General features: G+C 47.8%; 1 protein-coding gene across 1 annotated transcript; it reads left to right on the top strand.

Moving 5' to 3' along the window:
- The first annotated feature begins 669 nt into the window (after positions 1-669).
- TRIM35 (tripartite motif containing 35) lies at positions 670-27,434 on the top strand. Its single transcript, XM_042934916.1, has 6 exons — positions 670-1,169; positions 13,730-13,825; positions 18,389-18,619; positions 22,284-22,306; positions 23,127-23,245; positions 24,617-27,434. Exons 1-6 carry the CDS (start codon positions 735-737, stop codon positions 25,192-25,194), a joined length of 1,482 nt encoding a protein of 493 aa, XP_042790850.1. The 5' UTR covers positions 670-734; the 3' UTR covers positions 25,195-27,434.

Raw genomic sequence — 27,434 nt, 5'->3', positions numbered from 1 at the left:
CATTTCACTTTAATGCTTATCTCATGCAGAAAAGAGCTGCAAATGGTGATCATTTTGCTCAAGACGAAATAAATCGTGAAAGATTGTGACATACCCACTTATGCAAGCACGGACCGGAAAAGTGTCTTTTTTAGAGGTCTTCCCACTACCCCCTTCTCTCACCTGTTTCCTCCTTATCCCAGGGAGCAGGAATAAGTCTCGCCAAAATAAGTAAACAACGAAAGCAAAAGTGGTAAACAGATGCTTAAGACTCAACCATTATTCCAGAACCAGGAAGTGGAGGGCTCGCTCTTCTCCAACCTCGCCGACCTGAGATTTCCAGAGATTCGGTGAGGAAGGATCTTAAATTTCATTCCCATTTCAAACCGTTAATAGGTTTCCAATGACACGGAAGCCCTACAGCACAACTGGGCAGCTTCTTTCTCCCTGAACCGGGCCAGACCGCAGAGGACAGGCGGAGGCCGACGAGGACAGGCGGCGGCCGACGAGCACCCGCGGGACCGGCGGGAACCGCGAAGTACAGGGTCCCGCCCCGCTCTTCCGGGGTTTCCCTGCGCCGACTGGAATTAGGGCGGAGCCTCCAGAGCGCGTCCCTCGCGATTGGCCGGCGCCTCTGTCGCTCAGCGCGCCGGACGGAAGGGGTCGGGAGCCGCCCCGCGCGGGTCCCGAATCCTCGAGGTGGGTGGGAGGGGTGGGAGTCAAAGTTACCGGCTTGGGAACCGGTGGCCACAGCTATGGAGCTGGGCCCCGCCGTGTCCCCCGGGCCTTCCCGCTCCTTCAAGGAGGAGCTGCTCTGTGCCGTCTGCTACGATCCCTTCCGCGATGCCGTGACTCTGCGCTGCGGCCACAACTTCTGCCGCGGGTGCGTGACCCGCTGCTGGGAGGTGCAGGTGACGCCCACCTGCCCGGTGTGCAAGGACCGCGCGGCCCTCGCCGACCTACGCACTAACCACACCCTCAACAACCTGGTAGAGAAACTGCTGCGCGAGGAGTCCGAGGACGCGCGCTGGGCGGGCCACCGATCCCCGCGCCTCTGCCGCCTGCACCGCGCCCAGTTCAGCCTCTTCTGCCTCGACGACAAGGAGCTGCTGTGCTGCTCGTGCCAGGCCGACTCCCGGCACCAGGGGCACCGCGTGCAGCCAGTGAAAGACACTGCCCACGACTTTCGGGTAAGAGCGGCAGTGTGCGGGAGGTGGCCGAGAGCGCACGTGGCGGCCGCGTCCCGACCGGACCTCGGCACCCCTGACCCCGCGGCTCCCGTCAGAGCTGTGTGCCCAGACCTCGCCCCCTCGGACTCCGCTAACCTACAGGGGGGTCGGGCCAGGAGGCCTGCGAGGGGAGAAGAGGGAAAGTAAACAGGAAGTGTGGGAACTGGGGTTACACGTTGTTCTCAGGACGGCCCCACCCACTTCTGAAGGGCCGAGCCCCTGCACCAGTTACCCCAGCAGGGTGTGGCTCAGGCCCATTTGAGAAGCACAGGAGTGGGTAAAGCCCAAGCATCTTGGAGCTTAGGGCAGTCAGGTTAGAGGTGCGGGAGCCCAGGACCTGGGGAGCCAGGGATAAGGTCTTCCGAAGTGGGTCACATACTTCCCGGAGCTGGCCCTATGTATCGAGGAGGAGTGGAGAGGCTTTTGGCCCTGGCCAACTGATTTATTCTGGATCACACTCCGCACCCCAATGCCTAGAGTTCCAGTGGCTGTAAATAAAGTGAGGAATGTACAGGGCAAAAGTAACATGGAGAATACTTTGGTATAGGAAGGGGAAATGATCAGAAAGTAAGGATTAGCCATCTCAGGAGTTTTCACAATTTTTGACCTTTAGCCCATGGTTTTTCCATTGTGATCCAGAGCACTCATATGTATGTGCCAATTGAAACAGAAGTTCTGTGAAAACGTCTATTGTACTCTGGCATTGGCTGTTATTTTATTTTTACTGATTGATTTAAAAATTGCACAGGGTGTGAAACACTATTTCCTTAGCTGTTAACACATGGGTCAGACCCACTGGTTAAGCTGGTAGGAAGCTGAATGTATTGAAAAGGAGGTGCGCTGGTCTCCAGACCCTGTTTTCTTTTCAATGCCTTTTTTTCTTTTCTTTGTTTTTTTTTTTTTTTTTTTAAGCTTATTTATTTTGAGAGAGATCTTGTGTGCATGAAGGAGGGATGGGCAGAGAGAGAGAGAGAGGGAGAATCCCAAGCAGGCTCCACACTGTCAGCGCAGAGCCCAATGCGGGGCTTGAACTCACACTGTGAGATCATAACCTGAGCCCAAATCAAAAGTCTGATGCTTAACAGACTGAGCCATCGGGGCACCCCTAATGCCTTTCTTAAGAAATATTGAAAGTTGGTTACAGTTCCATTGCACATTTTGACAGAGTTCAAGTAAAGGGGAATGTTAACAGAACGCATGTTTGAATACCACAGTAACTTGCCAGAGGGATAACCCTGTAACGCCTGTTGCCGTATTTAACAGGGTCCACAACAATGCTTTTTCCCATACTCTTCTGGCACAAGTGCCAGGTCCTGATTTGGTACAGCTAAAGTAAATACTGGGCATTCTGGGGGCTGGGGTTGAGGTGGGGGGGGCACCATGGATCAAGTCATGGCTCATCACCATGGGACTGGCACAGGTACAGAGCAGGAAGATGGGCAGGGGTCGAGGCCAAGAGCACTAAGGCAGAACCCCCAGGTCTGGGCTAAGCCGGGATTCACAGTTAGTGAGTCAGGTGCCAGGAAGCACATATGGTCTAATGACAACTTCCTGTTCATTCAGCAGATGCCTTGTACTGCTAGGTCCCAGGGATACTGCAAGACATGAGATAAACAACATGTCATACCTTCAGGGAGCTTGAAGCAGAGACCTGAGGGATGAGGAGGTGTTAGCCAGGTGAAGGGGGTGAGGGAGGGTATTTCAGGCAGAGGCAGCAGCATACATAAGGGTCCAGAAGCTGGGAGGCCTAACTCTTCAGGCAGTAAGAGGATTTCAGAGTGGTTCGAGTGAGAATGGAGCGCAGAAGAGGCCTTGAGGCCATGAGGCTTGGCCTTTATCTTAGAGACTTTAGGGAGCAGTAGGAGGGTTTTAAGCAGAGGGATGATGCTGTCAGACTGATGGGCACCTAGGGTGACCTATGAGGACAGAGGGAGTCTGGTCCTGAAAGATGTGAGGAGAATGCAAGCCATGTGTGCTCAGCCCTTCGCAGGGTGGGACTCAGTCGTGCGTTAGGCACCCGTGTCCCAAGGACCTGTTGTGTGGTGTTCGGGACCTTAGGGGTGCTGAAGCCACAGAGGTAAGACCGAGCCCTCGCCCTGTGGAACTCGCACTGTAGTAGGGGAAGTGCTGGGTGACTGGGCGGGGAGCAGCATGGGAAGGCTGGAGAGGGGAGAGCAGGCTGAGGGGCTTCTGTTGTGTGCAGTGGGCAGCCCTGAAAGCTTCTAAATAGGGACTTTGTGGTGAGCTGTGTGTTTAGAAAGATCACTTGGGCAGTCACCTGAGGAATTCGGTAAAAATAGTAATCGAACCAGCCGACATTATTTTTTTATAAATTTTTTTGGTTTATCTTTGAGAGACAGAGCACAAGTGGGGCAGGGGCAGAGAGAGGGAGACACAGAATCCAAAGCAGGCTCCATGCTCTGAGCTGTCAGCGCAGAGCCCGATGCGGGGCTCAAATTCACAAATGGTAAGATCGTGACCTGAGCCGAAGTCAGACGCTTAACCGACTGAGCCACCCAGGCGCCCCCAGCCGATGCTTTTTGAGCGCTTACTATGTGCCTGGTGCTCTTGAGTGTTTACATGTCAACCAATTTAATCCTCACAAAAACCCTATGAGGTTGCATATTGGTCTGCTATTGCTGTTGTAATAAATTGCCACAAACACGGCAGTTTAGCACAGCACAGAAGTATTTTCTTATGGTTCTGGAGGTCAGAAGTCTTGAAATCCAGGTGTTGGCAGCACTACGTGTCTTTTGGAGGCCAGGACAGAATTTATTTCCTTGCCCTGTCCAGCTTTTAGAGGCCCCTTTCTCCATCATTCCAACGTCTGCTTCTGTTGTCTCATTGTCTTCTCTGACTGACTCCCCCAACTTCCTTTTAAAAGGACCCTTCGATGACTTGGGCCCACCTGGACCATCCAGGATAATCGTCCATCTTAAAATCCATAATTTCATCCTACCTGCAAAGTCCTTTTTGTCATATAAATAATGTATTCACAAATTCTATGTTTTAGGATGTGGACGTCTTTATTCAACTTGCTACGCGTAGGTACTGTTCTCCCCATTTTACAGACAGCGACACTGAGTCTCAGGTGAAGTAACTTGTCTGAAGTCACAGGGCAAGTACTATATACAGTTCACCTGGGGCCTTGTTCAGCCCCTACTCTGGTCATGGACTTTGTGAGAAACTTCTCTGGTCCCTGGGGAAGACTTTCCCTGCCGGTTCTCTGTTCTAGGAGCTGTGAGGGCAGCCGATTATGTGTAGAAGTTTAAGAGGCTTGAGTGGGTAAGAACTGCCATCAGTGGGTGCCTACTGTGTGCCAGGCACAGTATGTCCAGCAGAGGACAGAGGAGTCCTAGCCCTTGGCTTCTTGGAGTCAGACATAACTGAATAACAATCACACTAATTAGGGGCATCTGGGTGGCTCAGTCGGTTGAGCGTCCGACCCTTGATTTCAGCTCAGATCATGATCTCATGGTCCGTGAATTCAAGTCGCGAGGAGCCTGCTTAGGATTCTTTGTCTCCCTCTCTCCCTGCCCCTCCCCTGCTCGCTCTCTCTATCTTTCTCAAAAATAAATAAATAAACTTAAAAAAGTATATGTATATATAATCACCCTCGTTGTAGTTTCAGGGTGACATTCCTGTGAAGGACAGTACAGGATGTGACCCACTGTGACAAGGCAGCCTGCTTTTGTCTGCTGGGGCATGGAAAGGAGTCTCTGGGGAAGTGATTTCAAGAGACCTGAAGGCTCAGGAGGAGTTAGCTAAGTGAGGGGCAGCAAGCCCCGGTGGTGGGGCAGGGGGCAGGGATGCAGAGTAACCCAGAGACGTCTGGACGGGGAATGAGGGCATCCAGTCCAGGACAGATCGCAAGGGGCACAAAGGGCATGTTAAAGATCTGAGATTTTGTCCTACCTACATACGTGGGGCATGAAGGAAGGAAGTGCTGAGATACCCAAACGTGGCATAAGTGTTTGATTTTTTTCTAATGTTTATTTATTTATTTATTTATTTTTTTTGAGAGAGAGAGAGATGGAGCGAGTGCGCACGAGCCGGGGAGGGGCAGAGAGAGAGACAGAAGATCTGAAGCAGGCTCCAGGCTCCGAGCTGTCAGCACAGAGCCCGACGCCAGGCTCAGACTCACAAACTGCGAGTTCATGACCTGAGCTGAAGTGGGTGCTTAACTGATGGGGCCACCCAGGTGCCCCACACATGACATAAGTGTTTCAACCAGATCACTAAAAGTACATGTTGGGGCTTGAAGGGACATCCACTGGCACGTGTTTCTCAAACCTGAACAACGTACCCGTTCTTCTTCGGGGAGAAACTGTTCTAACACTGTGAAATAAAATATATTCCTTACATACAAACACTAAACTAGTGTAAATTCCTCCTATTCCACACATAGCGAGTAAAACAGACACACAAAACTTACAAATTAAGCACAAACAAAACAAAAATCAATTCATTTCTAGTTCAGATATTCATTACAAGGCTTTATTTTGCTGAAACTCAAGCGCTGCTCCTTCGGTGGCTCTGAGGCTTGTCTGGCAATACTCGTGATACCACTTTACCCTTTTCTATGTGATGACTTGATTTGCCAGCCTCAGTTTCCCTCTTCGAAGAACCAAAACTTGGCTGTGATGTAATTGGCCTTCATCAGATCTAGCCTATCCTTTACCTATTAGGTGTATTTCTGTTCTTTCCCTATTAGGCCGAGACAATGAAAGTCGTATAGCTTGGACATTGTTAGCAAATACAGACTGGTCCTGAAGTTGTAGGAACTGAAAGCGTGTGTCGGCAGTGTTCATAAAGTGACTCAGAAAAGGTTTACCTTAGTTAGGTGTTTTGGTTTTGGTTTTGGTTTGTTTGTTTGTGTAGGTTATTGAATGAAAACACTAATTGAAAACTCTTCCTGGAAAACTTGCAGATCCCCAAATATACAGACTCGGAGTCATAGGGCACTGTGAGGAGATGATTCCATTTTACTAGTGAGAAAACAAACTTGGAGAGATACAGCAATTCGTGACAGTCGCAGGGAATGAAAAGGGTACACGCAGGATTAGAACTCAGATTTCCTGAGTCCCAGTCCAGTGTTTACTCTGCCTTGCAGAACCCCCACCAAGTCCCAGGCCTCGAACTGCCTTGTCCAGATCACTTTCTTATGCGTCACATGGGACTGACTTGAGAGCCATTCTCTGCCCTCCAGCTTCTTCTGCACCAGCCCCAGTCTGTTCCCCTTCTGGGATTACCTTCTTACAGTTAGTCTGGCTAAATCTTCATAAGCACACCGAGGGGAAAGGAAAAATGGGAGACTGGGTTGGAGTTGGATAGGAAAAGGATCTGGACGAGATCGAGTTGTCTTGGATGCATTTATCCTATGCATTTAAGAGGCCTGGGAAATAACCCGGAAGGAGAGTTAAGTCACCTGGTGCTAAGTGGCACTTAGTAGTGAGAGTTAACACATGCCTGGTGTGCTCTTTTAAGTACTTTACATGGATTGACTAGTGGGAACCTCACAGCAATCCTGTGAGCTAGGCAGTCTCATTCCTCTTACCCACATGAGAAAACCGTGGGGCAGAGAGAAGAAAATGAATGCTCCTAATGGGGGAGCTGGGATTTGAACTTGGGTGGCAGGGTGCCAGAGCTCTTAGCTGCTGTGTCAGTCTGCCTGGAAACAAACATTTGAAATAGGGAAAGTAACAGGAACCAGAGGCAGATGCCAGGACACTGGTAATGGGCTGGGTAAACATGGACCAAGAACTGTTCTTCATTTTTACAGTGAAATTTCAGAGACATGCCTTATTTCTTAATTAAAAAAATTTTTTTTGAGAGAGAGAGAGGGGAGGGGCAGAGAGAAAGGGAGAGAGAGAATCCTAAGCAGGCTCCACACCCAGCACTGAGCCCAACATGGGGCTCAGTCTCACGGCCACAGGATCATGACCTGAGCCGAAATTAAGAGTTGGATGCTTAACCGACTGAGCCACCCAGGTGCCCCTCTAAGGTATGGAGCCTGACGGCCAGTGAGAGAGCTTTGCCAAAGTTCTCGCCAGTGGTTAGTGACAAAGACACTATTTATAAATCAGGTCTCCTAACTTTCAGTCCAGGAGCCAGTGTGGAGTAGTGGAAAGACCACGGACGTTGGATGCACTCATTGACTGGGCAGGTAGGTAGTTACGCACATCCGCTTTGTGCTGAGACCTGGGGATATGCAGAGACAAGACAGTTTCTACCCTTGCAGGGCAAGCGTCCATTCCTTCTGCAAAGGTTTGTTTAGCACCATGTGTGGGGCGAGAGAACCTGGCCTTTCCTGGAAGCCTGCAGCCTTTCCAGGAAAGTGAGGTGATTATCCAGGGTAGTAAATGGGACCATAGGGTTGTACCTGAGAGCTGTGAGAGCCCAAGGGATGTACCTGAACTCTGCTGGGGAGATCAAGGCGGCTCCCTGAGGAAGTGAGGGGAACCTGAGCTGAGTTTTCAGCGCCACGTTGGGATTGTTGGACGGTGCAGACAGGAATCGGTCAGATGCAGCAGCATACATAGGGCCTCGGAGGACAGAAAATCTGGCTTGGGGCAGACATCCCTGGCTGCAGACATGACCCTAGCACTTTGATAAGTACTTGAGGGGCGCTGTGACCATCTTGGGAAATAGTATTTATTCTTTCTCTTACCTGCACCCTTCCCATTTTCTGTTATACCACATAGCACCTGTGTTAATGGATAATTTGGGCAAAATAACTTTGTAAAATCCTTAGAGTTAATTATTAAATATATTATTGAAACTTGCTGCTTAAAGAATCAAATTGTAATTTTTAAAATCAACGACGTAGACCTTATAATCACATTCTGAACCTTTTAGTGTAAATAAAAGCTTCCTGTTCTGCATGTTTATAACTAACCTTGAGTGTTGTAATTTGAAACTAAAATCAGAGCTCATTTGCTCCTTTGGGCTTGGGGCCTGGTCGATGCTCCACATGTGTCACAGGCCATTTAGCTCCATCCAGGGCAGTGATGACCCGTATGAGTCCCGACCAGGCTTCACACCAGAGCCCCCACTAGGAAGCCAGCAGCTTCTGCTCATTCAACACACTGTTTGGGCTATAATGCAGGTCCCTGAATGGTCAGTCCAGTTGGATACACGTATGTTGTGTGGTGTTAAAATCCGAATATCTAAAACAAATGTGAAAAGTGTATTGTTTAGATTCATTTGAATTCACTGTTTACATACAGTATTTCCTAGATGAACCACAGAGTGCACGGAAAGGGAAAAAGTGGAATAAAACGTGCACAGTAAGTCCCCAAATAGGAAGAAAAGGAAATACTGAACAAGTGGGAGAAATAGGTGGTAGGTTGGATGACAAACATATTGGGTTATGTTAAATATTTCAGTTAAATGACAGAAGTTGTCAGAGAAGAAAACAACCTAGTTTTGTGCCACTTAAATAGGATTATGACAATGGACGGAAAAAAAATACATTTGATAAAGTTCAGTATACTTTAGTACTTAAAAAAAAATTAGCAAACTAGGAACGGAAGGAACCTCATTAATCTGATGAAATATAACTCCTGAAAAGCTTAGAGCTAATACCATATTTAATGGTGAAACACTGAAAGTTTTCTCATTATGGCCAGTTCTATTCAATTTTGTATTGAAAATTGTAGCTAATAAAATAAGTCAGGAATCATAAATAAAAGGTATAAGGTTAGGAAAGAGGGAAACTACACTAGCATGATCTGTAGATGACATGATTACATGTATCTGTATAGAAATTTCTGTTGCATAGGAAATAAAAAGATGCTATGGATAAATTATGAATATAAATAAGTTTAGACAGAATGCCAGTTGCAAAAAGATTAAAATATTTCTGTATATCAGTAGCAAATATAAAATAAAAAATACAGTGGTATAGAAAATTGAGTTTATAACAATAAAGGTAACAAAGATGCAGATCTCTGGCCGGGTGGGGGGGGGGAGGGAGAAGTGGGGAACAATTTCATTGAGAGACATCAAAGACTAAATGGAGGATATACCATATTCATAGATGAGAAGACTCACTATTTACAGATGCCAGTTATCTCCAAACTGAGTGTAGAGTCAGTACTATCCTAATCAAAATCCCAATGCGATTATTTTGTGGAATTTGACAAGCTAATTCTAACATTCGTATGAAAACTTTAAGGGACAACGATTGCAAAAACATTCTTAGGAGATATTTATTAGGTCTAAGTTTATTTTACAGCTGTAGAAATTAAGGCTGTGTGATATTGGCAGAGGACAGACAGGTGGACCAGGGAAACAGACTAGAGAACTGGAAACATATCTGCGTTTCATGTATGGTAGAGGTGGCCTGTGTATCAGTGGGGCAGGCTAGTACTCTTAAATAATGGTTCTGAGGAAGCGAGCTCTCAGGTCATACCATTCACAGGATAAACTCCAGGTATCCACGTTGGACCCAAATGAGAAAGGAAAGCCCTAAAGCTTAAAAAATGATAATAATATAGCAAATTAACTTTGTGACCCTAGGGTATGGGAGTATTTTTAAAACTAATTCTAAAGGGTAAGACCGATACATTTGACCATACTGAAGTTAAGAAATACAAGCGATACAATAGAAGATACTTATTACACATCTAACCCATGAAAGACGTTGCACATTTACAATAAATCCCTACAAACCAGTCGGAAAATGGCAGGCAACTCCGTTAAAAAATGGTTGAAAGACGTGAACAGATATTAAAAAATAAATGCCCAATGGTTAATGAACACTTCATTAACATCGCTTGTGTGGTATTAACTGGTACAACTGCTTTGGAAAACGGTTTGGCGTTAATCTTCTAAAGCTGAAAATACACACACCAGTGTTTCTGCCTCCAGGAGTATTTTGCACAGAGACAAGTGTACGTGTGTATGTGATGTATGCAGGAAGATATGTGCTATTTGTATTACTTGGAGAGTGTCAATGACCCAACTGTCCATGAACACGGAATGGGTAAATGTGTATTCATACCCTGGAATACAGTGCAACAATGAATGAGTAAACTTACATACAGTAACAGATTTGAATCCTGTAAACCTTACATTAAGGTTAAGAAAACAAGACACAAAAGAATGCACACAGAATGGTTCCATTAATACAAAGTTCAGAACCGGGAAAAACTAAAGTATATTGTTTAGATTAAGGATGCATACATGGGTGGATAGAACTATGAAGAGAAGCAGGGAAATACATGCAAATAAGGACCCTTGTTTGCTGTGGCAGCAAGAAGGGGATACGATTCAGAAAGGACACATCCTGGGTGTGGTTACAGAGGTGTTCACTTTATAACTTTATAACCTTCTGTACTTAACCACATGTATGTGTATTTAAGGCACACATATGTTTTATGCCAAAGCAAATAAGTTGTCAACAACAGAGATTGAAAGGTAAAAAACAACTCTTTAAACCTGGGAGAAATTGCCGGGATTTCCTTTCATTGTGGGAGGAAAGCTCTCGGTAAGTGGCAAGAAATGTTTTCATTTTATAGGTTTTTAAATTTTCGAGGTAGACTTTATATACAACAAGATGCATAGATCTTGAATGTTGAATCTGAGGAGTTCTGACAATTATCCACACCCTATCCTTGCCACCCCGAACAAACTAGAACATTTCTGTCATCCTGGAGAGCCCTCTTCTTCCCAGTCGGAGGCAACCACCTTCTGATTTCTGCCACCTTCTATTAGTGCTGACCATTCTTGAGCTTCACATAAATTTTAACAACTTACTCAATAATTTTGACAACTTACTCAACTCCTCTGGGCCTTCTTTTCTCCTTTGTGTAAGTGGAGTGTAGTGCCTGCCTCACAGGAATGTAAGAATTAAGTAGCATGATATTTATAAAGTGCTTAATCTGATGCATGATGCACAGTCCATGTCAGTAGTAACTCTTGTTACAAATAGAACCATTGGTGGATCTCATCAACTCACACCTCAGAGAAGGGTCATTTTGGGGTTGTTCTTTGCTGTATTACAGCAGAACTCTCATAGTGGTTGAAGTTTGGGAAAGGACAAGGGACTTTTGCGCCCGGCCCCCTGCCATCTTTTTTAGCCCGTAATCGAAGGCAGAGGGCTGGGCTGTGTTGTTTTGGGACCAGCACACCCCTGGGTAACGTGTGGGCAGTTCCTTCACACCTGTCATCCACGCGTATTTGGCACATCACAGAACTATTACGTGACTTTGTGACAAGACCTCTTGTCCCACAAAATAAAACATTAGGGTGATATTTTACTGGTCTTGTGGGAGGTTCATACTGATTTTATTTTGCTACTGGGAGGCTCACCTTAGAGATGTTATTCTACAGAAAATAATTTTTAAAAATTTGTTATATATTCTCAAGGAGATCATAAAAATGACCAAAATGAATAGAAAAGAAAACAAAATCTGCAGAAAATGAAACGAGGTATCACTTTTGGACTACGGCAGTTAGAAGAATGGGCTATGGAGTAAGAGACTGCCCAGTTATTGCTGCATAACAAATTACCTCCAAAAAGAGTGGTTTAAAACAGAAAATGTTATCTCACGGTTTCTTTGGGTCTGTAATCTGGGCATGACTTAGCTGGGGGTGTCTGCCCTCAGTCTCTCATGATGCTGCAGTCTCATCTGAAGGCTCGAGTAGGCCAAGGTCACCATTCAAGCTTGCTTATTTGCCCGCTCGTGTGGTTGCTGGCAGGATTCCGGTCCTGTCGGGCTGTTGGGTGGACGCCATCCTCAGTTCCTAGCCCCATGGGCCACCCCGTAGACTAGATCACAACATGGCAGCTGGCTTCCATCCAAAGTGAGCAAGCAATGTAGGGTGAGAAGGGGTATGCACAGGCTGTTGGTCCCCTATCTTGGAAGTGATCTCCCTTTGCTTTTGCAACATTCTGCTGATCAGAAGCAAGTTGCTAGGTCCAGCCCACAGGGAGGAGATTCCACCATGGCATGAATGCCAGAAGTGGGGATTACTGGGACCATTTCATTCATTCATTCATTCGAAGTGTTTATTTTTGAGAGAGAGAGACACACAGTGCAAGTGGGGGAGGCACAGAGAGAGGGAGACACAGAATCGGAAGCAGGCTCCAGGCTCTGAGCCATCAGCCCAGAGCCCGACGCGGGGCTCAGACTCACGGACCGAGAGATCGTGACCTGAGCTGAAGTTGGACGCTTAACCGACTGAGCCACGCAGGCGCCCCTGCTGGGACCACTTTAGAGGCTGCCTCCTTCAATCTGCCCTCTGGTCCCCAATGATTCTTGTCGCCCCACCCCTGCCACATTCATAATATACTCACCCGCTCCCAAGATCCCCAAACATCTTGTTACAGCATCAGCTCCTGAATCTCATCATCCGAATCAGGTCCAGGTGGGGATGAGGCTTTTGAGGACAAATCTGTATCTTCTATTGCTGCATAGCAAATCACCCCCAAAACTGGAAGCTTAAAGCAACAAATTGCCCTATCTCACAGGAGGGAGGGATCACCAGGGGCCATCTTAGAAGCTGGCTATCACCACTGTCTAGATTCACATCCCTATTCTGCCATATACTAACTGTGTGCTCTTGGGCTAGTCACTTCCCTTTTGTGTGCTTTTGTTTTTGTTTTTTAATTTCTAAAATGAGGCTAATAATATTATTCACCTAACAGAGATAATGTTATGATTAAGTAACATAATCTATAACGTAATTAGCACCTTCCCTGGCAAATAGTAAATGCTGGCCATTTATAATTAATGCCATTAGAATTGTTACTATTTTTCTAAAGAAAAAAACCTGGTAAGCTTTCTCAGAATGATAAGTGAAAAGGTTAACGATGGAAAGAAATGGATAGGCCTTGAATACAAAAGGTAGGAATCCAACCTAAAACTGGTAGTGAAGTCCAAGGAGATCAGAGCAAGAATGGTTAAGTTTAAAAAAACAAAACTACTAAAACCAAAGTATTTGCTGAAAGCAGTGATGAAAGTATTTCACATGGCTCCTGTACCCGTAGAATATTGCCACAAGGTAGGGATGTGGGGAGATCTGTGTTTAGATCGGGCCCTATAGGAATAACTGGACCAACCTGCCATCAGATCTGTTCATTTCTAACTGCAGGCCAGTCCGGTTTAGAAAGTGGGAAAGGGAGCCTGTGAGCACATGGTCTATAGAACTGGCACACAGCTCAGGGGTTCTTGGCTTGCCTGGACCAGCTTTAGGCCTGAGCGGGATGCCCTTCTACGCTGTACTGTGGCCAACTTGCGAGGGAACAGGCCCTGTCTTCCCATCTGTACCAGGTATGAAACGAAGGGGCCGGTTAGAAGGGATCTGAGAGCACTTTATGCTAAAAATGCCGGATTGGAGGTCAGGGCTATAGGACTTCCCTTTCTGCTGTGCCCTGCAGCATGTGGACAGACTGGGTTGAGTAAACGGTTGAGTTGTGCCCACACTGACGTTGGACTCCAGTTGTAAATGGGGTGTGTCACCCCCTGCCTGGCCTCCAGCCCTAATGTACCTCCTTCTTGTATCTCACGTAGGCCAAGTGCAGGAACATGGAGCATGCGCTGCGGGAGAAAGCCAAGGCCTTCTGGGCTGTGCGGCGCTCCTATGAGGCCATCGCCAAGCATAATCAGGTGAGTGCACTGGCTGAGTGGGGAGATTAGGGACACCTGGGATATGGGGGGAGGGGAGAGGGGAGAGGTGAGGGTGGGCCCACCCTGGCTGTGGGTATGGACACAGAATCATCCTTCCCTAACTCTGAGGGTCTAGCACGGTCATGTCCTAGGTTGCTGATTATGGCTGCACCGCCATGGCCTCTCTAAATAGCTGGGCACAGGCCACGCCAGCAGCCACGGAAGTGGCTTGAAAAACTACCTGTGCCATCTGCACTGTGCTTTCAGTCTAACTTCAACACGTGCTGCACTTGACCATCCAACCCAGCTGCTCAAGCCAACGATGACCTAGGGCTCTTCAGCTCCTCCTCTTTCCCTGTTACTCCCCGGGTCCACTCCATAGCAGTCCTGTCTCCTCTAACTGCAAGATACATCATGTCCACCTGCCGTTCTGTTTCCAGCATCCTGGCCATATCTCCGTTGTTTCTCACCTGGCCGCGTACCAGGGCCCCAGCCTTCTGCCCTTCTGCCCTTCTGCAGTCCGTCTCCACGGAGTTGACTGATGTTTTAGAAAAATACGTTGATTGCGTCACTCCTCTGCTTAAAACTGTTGAGATCACACAGTCCAGACTCCTCACTGTGGCCTTCACGGCCTTCCCTGCTCCTCGGTTTCGTCTCCTCCCATGCTTGGCTCCAGCCACATTGGCCTGCCTTCTGACCCTCACGTGAGCTGTCTCCTCCCGGATCTCCCATAAGGTGCAGTTTGTCATTAGTATCTCAGCTCAGACGTCCCTTCGGAGAATCGTTCCCTGATTACCCTACCCAAGCAGCCTTCTCCTTTAGTTGCTCTCGTATGTCCCCATTTTGTGTTCTTTGGAACACTACGTTACCTGCAATTAACTTCCTATTTTTTTTTTTTTTTATTTATTCCCATTAGAATGTAACAAAAGGAAGCGCAGTAGTATCTGAGAGGATTCTTGGCACACAATAGGTGATCAATAAGGGGTTGTAAGTTGAATGAGTGAATGGTCTCCCCTCTCTCCCCACTGTCATTGTTTATGCCTGGGCACCCTCTCTTCCTCTGAGTCCTGTGCAGATTGGCAGCCGGGTTTCTGATGGGTTGTCCTGGCTTTGCTCTGTCACCCCCTGGGTGAGTACTTCTACTAAGTACAGCTCAGCTGAGGCCTACCTGGCTTGGGCTGCCTGGCACTCCCCTCCCATGCCCATGTGCCCACGGGAGGGGACTAGGCTTGAGAAAGAGCCTCCTTAACATCTGGCCAAGGAGTTTCCCTGAGCCGCAGAGCTGGTGGAATAAGGTAGAAGAAAGGATCGTGAAAGGTGGGTGGCCAGGGCAGTAACCGCAAAGCCGACCTACTCCCAAACCCAAGCCTTGTCCTCCAGGCACATCCCTCACCCCCTGCAAGCTAATTCCCTCATCTGCGAAAAGAGAGCGGCCTCGTCTTACTAGAATGTTGTTAAACGTTCACTTGAGAGGATGCATGTGAAGTGCCCAACAGAAAAGTCCTTCCAACAACTCTCGCGTCTTATAGACCATCCAGCTGGATTTGAGAGGTGTTTTCACTGTTGCAGTGAATCATTTTGTCATACCGTCAGAGCCAGAACACACGTTGAGCTTCCGATCCAGACAGGAAGTGACTGGAACCTCCCACCCTGTTCCGATCCAGACAGGAAGTGACTGGAACCTCCCACCCTGTGGTCAGAACACTCATAGTGAGTTGCTTTTCCTGTGGTCGCTGTGGAATCCTGGAGCTCTGCCTCTGTGGCTTGAGCTCCTTTGTGGCCAGCCCCATCCATTCACGTGGCTGGCCTCGTCGGGACTACAGTGGAGGTGCCTGGGGCATGTCCGTAGGTCCAGGTGCTAGCACCTGTCTGCCCGTCCCAGGCGCTGTGCAACTCTCGCGTGGCCAGGTGTGAGATTCCAGGACTCCTATGTGATTCATGCTTTCCCCCTGAGTCCAGTCTGTGCAGGCTGATGAGGGAAGTGAAGGCTTTGACGTTTACCCCTTCAAGGCTCCGGATTGCCAGCCGGCAGGGTAGCTAGACTTGACTCTGCACTGGCAGGGTTTTCCTGCCTGCTTTTTTATCTTTCTGTGGGACAGAAATCCTCCTGCATTTCACTGTCTCTCCCACCACGCACAACCCATCTTTTGGGCCTGGTATTTCAGCAGTACCCTCCCGTTTGCATGCCTTTGACAGTTAGTTTGTACACCGGCTCACGAGTATAAAGCCATTTGTGTTTCTTCTGTGAACACCAGTTCACATGCTTTTTTTTTTTCCCTTGGAATATTTGCCCTTTTCTCTAGTGGATTCATAGGAGTGCTCTGTATATTAAGAATAACAGTCTGTTATCCGTTGCAAATATTTTTCCTCACTTGTCATTTCTTTCTCAGTAAAACACTTTTACCTTTTCTGGGTCATTTTCACTTTTTCGGTGAATATTTTGTCACATATTGTCAGAGCCATGAGCATATTATTCATCATGTACTGAACTTTTCAATCTCAAGATGAGATAGTGACACACACACATTTCTACCATTGCTACCACACACATTTCGAGTTGTTTTTCCAGTGGTCATCTTGGAATTTTATTTTTGTACTTCACTTTATAAGTAGTCTCTTGCCATTTAGAACTTCTCATGTTTAGGGCGCCTGGGTGGCTCAGTGGTTAAGCATCTGACTCTTGATCTCAGCTCAGGTCTTGGTGTCAGGGTAATGACTTTAGGCCCCATGTTGGGCTCTGTGCTGGGCATGAAGCCTACTTTAAAAAAAAAAAAAAACAACTTCTTATTTTTATATCCATTCAACGATCTCCTTTGAGGCTTCTCAGTGTTTTACTGCTGTACAAAAGGTCTTTTTCATTCCAAGGTGAGAAATATTTCTCTGCTTTTTCTTTGAGTGCATTTATGGGTTTGTTTTAACTTTTAAAAAGCTTTTTGTAGTTACGATTAGGAGTGTGCGTATCGTTAATGATTTGGTGTTTTTTTTTTTAAATTTTTTTTTTAATGTTTATTTATTTTTGAGACAGAGAGAGACAGAGCATGAATGGGGGAGGGTCAGAGAGAGAGAGGGAGACACAGAATCTGAAACAGGCTCCAGGCTCTGAGCTGTCAGCACAGAGCCCGACGCGGGGCTCAAACTCACGAACCGCGAGATCATGACCTAAGCCGAAGTCGGATGCTTAACCGACTGAGCCACCCAGGCGCCCCAGTGATTTGGTTTTAAAGTAAATACTTCCTACTCTGTTGGGAAGCCTCTGGATCAGACAGATTTGAAGTCTTAAGATTGGAAGGCAAATAAGTTTTATTTATTTATTTTTTTTAACTTGTTTTATTTTTTAAAATCTACATCCAAATTAGTTAGCATATAGTGCAACAATGATATCAGGAGTAGATTCCTTAGTGCCCCTTACCCATTTAGCCCATCCCCCCTCCCACAGCCCCTCCCGAAACCCTCAGTTTGTTCTCCATATTTATGAGTCTCTTCTGTTTTGTCCCTTGCCTGTTTTTATATAATTTTTGTTTCCCTTCCATTATGTTCGTCTGTTTTAGTCTCTTAAAGTCCTCATATGAGTGAAGTCATATGATTTTTGTCTTTCTCTGACTAATTTCATTTAGCATAATACCCTCCAGTTCCATCCATGTAGTTGCAAATGGCAAGATTTCATTCTTTTTGCCAAGTAATACTTCATTGTATATATCTACCACATTTTCTTCATTCATCCATCGATGGACATTTGGGCTCTTTCCATACTTTGGCTATTGTCAATAGTGCTGCTATAAACATGGGGGTGCATGTGTCCCTTCGAAACAGCACACTTGTATCCTGTCGATAAATGCCTGGTAGTGCAATTGCTGGATCATAGGGTAGTTCTATTTTTAGTTTTTTGGGGAACCTCCATACTGTTTTCCAGAGTGGCTGCACCAGCTTGCATTCCCAACAAATAAGTTTTAAACATCGTTGTTATTTGCAAGGCACTTGGGTGGCTCAGTCGGTTAAGTGTGCAACTTCAGCTCAGGTCATGATCTCACGGTTGGTGAGTTCGAGCCCCACATCAGGCTCTGTGCTGACAGCTCAGAGCCTGGAGCCTGCTTCAGATTCTGTGTCTCCCTTTCTCTCTGCCCCTCCCTTGTTTATGCACTCTCTCTCTCTCAAAAATAAATTAACATGCAAAAAATTTTAAAAATACATTCAAAAAATAAAAAATGGTTCTTACAACAACAGTTCATTTCTGCGATTCAGTATTTCCCTTGCTGTTGTGCACCTAACCAAGATACAGATTAGTGTGTGTTGAGGAGGATCCAGACTATAGGCGTCATCTAGAAGCAGTGATTCGATTTGAGATTTCAGTTTATCAAGAAAATCTCATTATGCCGTGTGCTTTCAACTTACAACTCTGTGCTGATAAAATTGTACCTGCATTTTACCTGTCGGGGGGTCTGCTCATGGTTTCCTTTGAAAACAGAGCTCCTTTGCTAGAAACCTCCGAGTCACGCGGCCAGGCGCCGGCCGAGGGCTTCCATCCGAGGCTGACCCTCTGTGGCTCCGTCCTGCTCTCTGCCGCAGGTGGAGGCTGCCTGGCTGGAAGGGCGAATCCGACAGGAGTTCGACAAGCTTCGCGAGTTCCTGAGAGTGGAGGAGCAAGCCATCCTGGATGCCATGGCCGAGGAGGCGAGGGAGAAGCAGCGTCTGGCTGAAGGGAAGATGAAGCGGCTGGCAGAGGACACAGAGGCTCTGGCCCATGAGATTGAGCGGCTGCAGGTGGAAATGAAGGAGGATGACGTTTCCTTTCTCATGGTGAGGGGCTTGCCGCCTGGCTTCAGTGACAGGGACCAGGTGTTCAGGAGCCGGTGGGGAGCCACAGGCTCCCGGCCCTGGCCCACCCCATCTTCCCATAGTCTCGGGGTGCTGGGCCCTCAGAGCCCTCAAAGGAAGTTCTCTGACCGTCAGGAGGCCAAGAGGATTTTCATCAGAGTTCACTTCTCTCTGCCTCTGTCTCCTTTCCTTCTCCCTGGCCCTTCCTCTCTTGTACTCACTCTTGCTCTCTTTTCCTTTCTTCTCTCTCTGCTCCAAATGGAGTACTTGGTAAATAAGCTTTTTATTTTGGATTAATTTTAGATGTATGGAAAAGTTGCAGGGATAGCCCTGAGTGCCCCCATACGCCTCTCCTCGTTTGTCCCATTGTCGACACCTTACATCACCTTGTGGCACATTTGTCCACGGGAAGCTGACCTGGGTGCGTTGTAATTAACTAATGTCCAGACTTCTTTGGAGTCACCACTTTTTACATTACTATCCTCTCTCTGCTCTAGGGTCCCATCCAGGGGCCCACAGTGCATTTAGTTGTCCCCTCTCCCAGTCTCCCCTGGTCTGTGACAGCTTCTTATTTTCTCTGTTTTTCATGACCTTGGCAGTCCTGAGGAGTTCTGGCCAGATGGCCTGTTCTCCCACCTGGGTTTGTCTGATGTTTTTCTCATGATCAGACAGGGGTTATAGGATTTTACAAAGAAGACAAAATGGAATATTCTAGAGTTATACAATTATTTTAACTTTTTAATGTAAATATGACATTTTGATATTCTCTATTGTTTTAAGAAAAGGGTGACTTTGGGGCACCAGGGTTGGCTCAGGCAATTGGGTGTCAGACTTCAGCTCAGGTCATGATCTCACAGTTGTTGAGTTCGAGCTCCGTGTCAGGCTCTGTGCTGTGCTGACAGCTCGGAGCCTGGAGCCTGCTTTGAATTCTGTGTCTCCCTGTCTCTCTGCTCCTCCCCCACTCACGCTCTGTCTCTCTCGCAAAAAGAATACACATTAAAAAAAAATTTTTTTTTAAATAAAAGGGTGACCTCTTTCTCTCTTTAAAAAATATCTATTTAGTTGATTTTTTTTCTTTTTATTGCTTTCATCCCCTGCCTCCTGCCCCCCATGAGTCACTAGGTCTTTATAGAGATGTTTCTATAATGGAAAGCTAGTTTGGAAATCGATTAGGATGGTGAGGTATCTCCTCCACTTAGAGAACAGCCGAACCCTCTGGAAAGGGGACTCTTTGTAGAGTGGATTGAGAAGGGACAGGGACATCTTCCATTCAAGCTGGGTGGGTGTCACATCCCCACCAGGGACTGTTGGGGTTCTCTGCCTCATACAAAGCTTTGAATCCTGATGTCTCCTGTCTCCAAAATGCCCCTGATAATAAAATCATTTGGTGGATTCTAATAGTTAGATTCCTTGCTGTTTCGGTTTAGGAAATTGGGAGTGTCGTCTTGCCCAGTGACCAGTGTGCTTTCAGGGATGCTTTTATGACCCTTTTTTTTAAGCTTATGTATTTATTTTGAGAGAGACAGAGTGCAAGTGAGAAAGGACGAGAGAGAGAGGGAGAGAGAGAATCCCAAGCAGGCTCCGTGCTATCAGCATGGACCCCAAAACGGGGCTTGAACCCACAAAACTGTGAGATCGTGACCTGAGCCGAAATCAGGAGTCAGATGCCTAACTGACTGAGTCAGCCAGGTGCCCTGATTTTTTCTTTTTTAATGTAACAGTTTTATTGAGATAAAATTCACATATTGTATAATTCACTCATTTAAAATGTGTAGTTCAGTGGTTTTTACTGTAGTCACAGAGTTATACAGCCATCACCATAATCAGTCATAGAATTAGTTTTACCTCCCCAACAGAAACCCCGTACTCTTTAGCTGTCACCCTCCTATGCTCCCCCTCTCGCCCCACCATCAGCCCTCAGCAAATGCTAATCTACTTTCTATCTCTAAGGATTTGCCTAGTCTGGACATTTTCCATAAATGATTTCTATAAATGGAATCACATAACATGTAGCCTTTTGTGACCAGCTTCTTTCACTCTGCACATTTTGAAACTGTATCTGTTGCAGCATGTATCAGTACAGGACTGAATAATACTCGTTGTATGGATATGCTACATTTATTTACCCATTCATCAATTGGTGGACATTTGGGTTGCTTCCACTTTTTAGCGATTATGAATCATACTGCTATAAACATTCATGTGCAAGTTTTTGTGTAGACATATGTTTTTATTTCTCTTGAGTACGTGCCTAGGAATAGATTTACTGAATCATACGGTAACTTGTAAGTTTAACCGTTTGCCAGGTTGCTTTCTAAGCAACTGCACTGATTTTATATTCCCATCAGCAGTGTACGAGGGCTAACTTCTCCACTTGCTTGCCAACGCTAACTTTCTTTTAAAATGTCTTATTATTTTTAAATTTTTATTTTAGAGAGAGAGCGTGAGCAGGGGAGAGAGAGGGGCAAACGGAGAGAGAGGGAGAAAGAGAAAGAGAACCCTAAGCAGGCTCCGTGCTGAGCATGGAGCCCTGTGTGGGGCTCAATCCCGTGACCCTGGGATCACGACCTGAACCAAAATCAAAGTCGGACACTCAACCGACTGAACCACCTAGGCACCTCCTGACTGTTTTTTAAAATAGCCATTGCCGTGGGTGCAAAATGGTATCTCACTGTGGTTTTAATTTGCATTTCTTCAGTGGCTAATGATATTGAACATCTTTTCACGTACTTGTTGGTCATTTGTATATCTTTGGGGGAACTGCACATTCAAATCCTTTGTCCATTTTTTAAAGTGGGTTGCTTGTCTTTTTGTTGTTGAATTGTAACAGTTTTTAGGCATTATGCACACTTCGCAGGTATGTGATTTGTAAATATTTTCTCCCATTTTGTGGGTCATTTGTTCACTTTCTTGGTAACTTCCTTTGAAGTACAGAAGCTTTTCCTTTTGATGGAGTCCGGCTGGTCTGTGTTTTCTTTGCTGTTTATCCTTTTGGAGTCATATCTAAGAAACTATAATCCAGGGTCATGAGTTTTATAGGCTTAGCTCCACATTTAAGTTTTGAGTTAATTCAGAAAATTTTGGGTGTGGTGCAGGGTGGGAATCTGTCTTCAATCTGTTGCATGTGGACGTCCGGTTGTCCCACTGAAGACCATTTACCGAAGACCATTCTTTCCCCAATGAATGGCCTTGGCACCCTTGTAGAAAACCAACTGACAGTAAATATGAGGGTTTACTTCTCGACTTTCAGTGTCCGTTAGCTCTGTATGTCTGTCCTTATGTTAGTACCACGTTGTTTTCACTACTCTTGCTTTTAGTAAGTGTTGGAGTCGGGATGTGTGAGCCACCAACTTTGTTTTTGCCCAAGATTGTTTTGGCTCTTCTGGTTCCCTTGAATTTCCATATGAATTTTAGGATCAGCTTGTCAGTGTCTGTAAAGAAGCCAGCTAGAATTTTGATAGGAACTGTATTGAATCTGTAAATCAGTTGGGGGAACATTGCCATCTCAACAATGTGAAGTCTTCTGGTCCATGAACATGGGATGTAGGGCTACTTTTGAGATCAGAAACTTACTTTTTTTTTTTTTTTCCTGTGCTTATGGCTCTGTTTTTTGTTTGTTTGCTCGTTTGTTTGTTTTTTCTTTTAGAAACACAAAAGCCGAAAACGCCGGTAAGTTGCCAAAGCTGATGGAGGGGAGGGGAAGAGCAGGCAGAAATACCAGGGGTGCCAGCGCCAGTGGCTCCAGGGCCAGGCAGGTAATGAAGCCAGCTGGGTATGACCCAGAGGGAGTGGTGGGGACTGGCCAGGTGGACAGAGCCCTCCTTTGAGCCATTCCACTTCCGATTTATGCTGGTGAAGTGTTGTTTTTCTGAGTGTGGAAAATCACTGTCCGTTGTGTGGGGAGAGAATGTGTCATCTTGCACATGGCTTGTATTTCTCAGGAGGCCATCCCAACGTTTAAGCTTATTTCTTGGTTAGCCCCTCCCTCTGAGAGCCTCAGGGACACACTGGTTTGTGTTGATGTCTGTTGGGCTCACAGCGATGAACTGTATCCCAGTCACCGCTGTACAAAGATGAAAGAGAATGCTATGGAGAGTAGGGAGTTTCCCGGCACCGAAGGTGTTCAAAGCGAAGGCCAATGATACGTTCAGACATTGGGACTAGGGGACCCTTATGGTCTCTTCTGACTCAGACATCCCATGAGCAGATATGTAAGTATGCTTTGTGCCCTCAAGAAGGGGAACTGTGTCTGAGAACCTCCTATATATATTTATCCCAGCTGGGGCAGGTTGAGCCCAAATATTGAATCCTGCAGAGAGCTAGGAGCAGCCTAATTGGCTACTGGCTCGTCTCCCATCAGAGCCCAGCCCAGGTTTGTCATGGGTAGGATGGCCAGGGAATGAGTCCTGTTGCCCGTGGCCGGCTGACCCAGTTAGGCCCAGGATGCACGGCCCCAGCCCTGCCCACCAGGCCTTCCCTCCCTTCCCAGCCTCTTCTGCACCATGGAGCCAGAGCCCGTCCAGCCCGGGATGCTCATCGACGTCTGCAAGTACCTGGATTCCCTGCAGTACCGCGTCTGGAGGAAGATGGTCACGTCCGTTGAATCTGGTGAGTGGGGGTGCGGGCAGGGTTACAGGAAGGGGGGGGGGTACTTTACGTGAGGCACAGAGCCAGCTGCACTCCTCTCTTTTAGCTGCCCATCCTGTCGGACCTTCTCCAGCCTCTTTCAGACAGGTGCCTGGTGCCCTCTCCACCCCCAGCCCCACCACTCAAAACCCTCTGGCAGAGCTCCTGTCTTTGGGTCCTGACACTCGGCCACCTCTGCAGAAAGAGGAGCTGGCTGCCCTCTCTGTTCGGAACTGGACCGTGTAGGTAATGGAAGGTCTCCTCCTTTCAGGATCGCCTTTCCAAGGTGACACCAGGCCATGCGAGTCACTGTGTTGGGCGCTACAGACTGAGTGTTTGTGTCCCCTTACATTCGTAGGTTGAAGCCCCAACCTCCAATGTGATGGCATCTGAGGTGCGGCCTTTGGGAGGTGATTTGGGTTACATGAGGTCATGAGCATAGAGCCCCAGGATGGGGTTAGTGCCCTTACAAGGAGAGGCACCAGAGGGCCGGCTTCCTCTCAAGAGGCAGCCGTCTGTGAGCCACGAGGAGGGAGGGCCTCACCCAAACCGAACCACACTACAGCCCAGCCTTAGACTTCAGTCTCCAGAACCATGAGAGGGACATTTTGGTTGTTGAAGCCACGCAGCCCGGGGTATTTTTGTGTAGCAACCCAAGCTAAGACATGATTTTGTAGGGAGAAATGTAACCCAGAGGGATGTTACGTGCTTCTCCAAATCGTCATGGAGTTTTGTGAGCACCCGGGGCCCCTGCTCCTGTTGGTTTCCTGTGGCTGCTCTAACAAAGGACTGCACACTGGGTGCCGTAAAATGACAGATTTACTTGCTCTCGCAGTTCCAGGGGCCAGAAGTCCAGAGTGCTGGTGTCGGCAGGGCCGTACTCCCTCTGAAACCTATAGGGAGGGTCTTCCTTGCCTCTCGCTGGCTTCCGGTGTTGGCCAGCAATCCTCGGCTGGCAGCTGTAGCCCTTGGATCCCGGCCCTTGTCATCACCTGGCCTTGTCCCCTCCTGTGTCTGTGTCCCTTCTCCTTTCTTTGGCAAGAACAACAGTCATGTTGGGTTAAGGTCCCACTCGGCTCCTGTCTGATGTCATCTCAGTCACATCTGCCATGACCCCACTCCCAAATAAGGATGCCTTCTGAAATACTGGCGGTTAAGACATCCCCATCTTTTTCGGTGGGGTACAGTTCAGCCCATAACCCTGCCCCTCAGCCCTGGACAGCTCCCTCCACGCCCTGGGGCCAGTTGGGACACAGCGGGTCACTTTGGGGGGATGGAGGCATCAGCTGGCGTGGCAGGCAGGCAGCACCTAAGGTTTGCTGATTCGCCCCCGCTGTCCCCCTCTGTTCTCAGTGCCTTTCAGCTTCGATCCCAATACCGCGGCCGGCTGGCTCTCGGTGTCCAATGACCTCACCAGCGTCACCAACCACGGCTACCGCGTGCAGGTGGAGAACCCGGAGCGCTTCTCCTCAGCGCCGTGCCTGCTGGGCTCCCGCGTCTTCTCGCAGGGCTCCCACACCTGGGAGGTGGACCTGGGGGGGCTGCCCAGCTGGCGGGTGGGTGTGATGCGGCTGCAGCAGGACGCCGGCGCCGAAGGCCACTCGCACAGCTGCTACCACGACACCCGCTCGGGCTTCTGGTACGTGTGCCGCACGCAGGGCGTGGAGGGAGACCACTGCGTGACCTCGGACCCGGCCACGTCAGCCCTGGTCCCGGCCATCCCCCGCCGCCTGCGCGTAGAGCTGGAGTGTGAGGAGGGCGAGCTGTCTTTCTACGACGCGGAGAGCCACTGCCACCTCTACACCTTCCACGCCCGCTTCGGGGAGGTGCGGCCCTACTTCTACCTGGGGGGCATGCGGCGGGACGGGCCTGCCGAGCCTCTGCGCATCTGCCCCCTGCGGATCACTGTCAAGGAGGAGCTGGATGGCTGAGGTTGGCCCTGAGCCAGATGGATGCCGCCTGGGACCGGGTCCGTGGTCCTGCTGTCTTTCTGCCCTTCCTCAGTCCACGTTCACCTCAGTACCTCTGAACCGACTGCCTCTGCCAGCATCTTCCTGCTGACCTGTCTTGTCCTTTTCCTATGGCTCCAGGCCCCAGACCTTCTCCTTCATTTCTGGTCCCTTCTCTGCCCACGGTTAAAAGTCATCCAGGAGACCCCTCACTCCCCAGAGCCATGGCACCTTCAGGATGTGAATTTTCTAAACCCTAATGCCAGGATTTCTGGGGATGACATTTGCTTCTAGAATGGGCCTGTTTTTAAAAAAAATTTTTTTTAATGTTTATTTTTGAGACAGAGCGTGAGCGGGGGAGGGGCAGAGAGAGAGGGAGACACAGAATCCAAGCCGGCTCCAGGCTCTGAGCTGTCCGCACAGAGCCGGACGCAGGGCGGGCCCAAACCCACGCACCGAACCCGCAAGATCATGACCTGAGCTGAAGTCAAACGCTTAACCGACTGAGCCACCCAGGCGCCCCTAGAATGGGCCTGTTTTAAAACGTAGGTTTTATTATCCAGGTATGGCGAGGCCAGTGGACCTGGAGAGGGCCGCAGTTGAAAAGAGTTTGTTATTTACAGCTCCCAAGACAAGGGCCCCACCGCACCTTTGGGAGTAGCCACACAGGGCAGCGTCAGGGGAAGCATCAGGGTCTGTGAGGAGGCAGGGGGAGTTGAGGAAGCACAGGTTGGAGACTTTATTGTGGTTTCGGTGATAGGAACAGGTGGGGCAGGGCTCTGGGTAGACGGGTTTGAGATCTTCTAGTTTGAATCATTTTGGCAGGCTCTGGGACATAGGGGCTGTCCCCAGTTGTCAGGGATGATCCAGAGAGGAACCTTGGCCCCCAGTGTGAGAGCCAGGTAAAAGAAGTGGTTGGGGGTGTAGCTCAGGATGGGTTGGTTTGCATATGAAGGGCGTGCTCACCGGAGAGTTGATTGCTTTCTCCTGGGAGGAACAGGTTCCCCAGGCCTGTGAGGCCCCAGATGCCAGAGCCTCAAGAATACAGAAAATAAGAAAATATAGTTTATACAGGGCTGCTGCTGTGGCTTTGGGGCAGGACCTGGGCTCAACTTGTCTATCACTTTATACCAGTATTTTAAAACTGCTCCCCAGGATCCCCTGTGGTCCCCGGGGAATAGGCAAGGCTGCCCATCAGATTAACTCTGATTTATCTATTTGCACTTCTTGGACTATTTCACTTAAAAAACTTTTTTTTTTTTTTTTTTTTTTTTACATTTTAGCCTTAAAAGGTGACTTATACAATGCAAATGGAAAAAAAACCCACATTTTAAAAAGCACAGTTTAGACCCGTTCCTTCTCTGGGCTTCAGTTTCCTCATCTGGGGATGAGATAGGAGGACTGGGAAATTATGTCCTGTGATTGCTGTGGAAGAAACAGCTCTGATTCGTCCTCATAAAGTAATGAGGGACCCCTTTCATTCAGGTCTGGGGTGAGAAGGGCAGGAGATGGCCTCGCTTGGCCTTTGCTGCCCTCCCTGGCCTCAGCTGCTTGTCTTACACCCTGTCGCCTTTCATGTTGTCAGCCTGATTGCTTCTGCCCCCTTTCAATTCCTGTCGTGCCTACAAACTTGCACCTCCATCTTCTTCCTTGCTCATGCCTGCAGATAAATGTTGATTGTCTGCTTGCCCTGTCCCAGGAAACGGCGTGGTAGGAGGAAATACTGTCCCATGGGGGTGGTGGTCTAATCAGGGGGCACGTTCCCGACCGAGGACTCGAGTTCTTTCTTCCCCCTGTGCCCCCGCCTCACAGAAATGGGCTTTTAAAACAGAAATGATGACTCAGAACTGAAGCATTGTCAACGTGATGTGTACAATCGGTAGGGGCCATGGGGAGGGATGTGGTAGGAAATGCCACTGGGTGAAGGGGGCTGGGTTGGAATGTTGGCTGACTGGCGTGTGCAGGCAGGAAGGCACTTGGGCTCATTGACGCTCAAGGCACTTTGGTGACCAGCACCTGAGACCAGTGTGCATTCTCTTGGTGTTTAGCCCATCAAATAGAATCTGCAAAAATCTTGACCTGAAATTATTTTAAGTTATAATAAACTTTTAAAAATGTTTTTTTATTTCCAACGTAGATAGTGAAAGGGGTTTTTTAAAGAGTGCAATTTGGATAGCCTAGGCCTCTTTTTTAAAAAAATAAAAATGATATTTGAGCTAAAA

This window comes from Panthera leo, chromosome B1 (genome assembly GCF_018350215.1).
Source record: "Panthera leo isolate Ple1 chromosome B1, P.leo_Ple1_pat1.1, whole genome shotgun sequence".
NCBI classification, from domain to species: Eukaryota; Metazoa; Chordata; class Mammalia; order Carnivora; family Felidae; genus Panthera; species Panthera leo.
Note: the sequence above shows the minus strand (reverse complement) of the source record. Positions and strands in the feature narration are given on the sequence as shown.

Coding starts and splice junctions, on each gene's coding strand:
- TRIM35 (XM_042934916.1), top strand. CDS start 735: ATGGAGCTGGGCCCCGCCGTGTCCCCCGGGCCTTCCCGCTCCTTCAAG. Junction 13,826..18,388: donor CCATCGCCAAGCATAATCAG/GTGAGTGCACTG, acceptor TCTCTGCCGCAG/GTGGAGGCTGCCTGGCTGGA. Junction 22,307..23,126: donor CACAAAAGCCGAAAACGCCG/GTAAGTTGCCAA, acceptor CTCCCTTCCCAG/CCTCTTCTGCACCATGGAGC.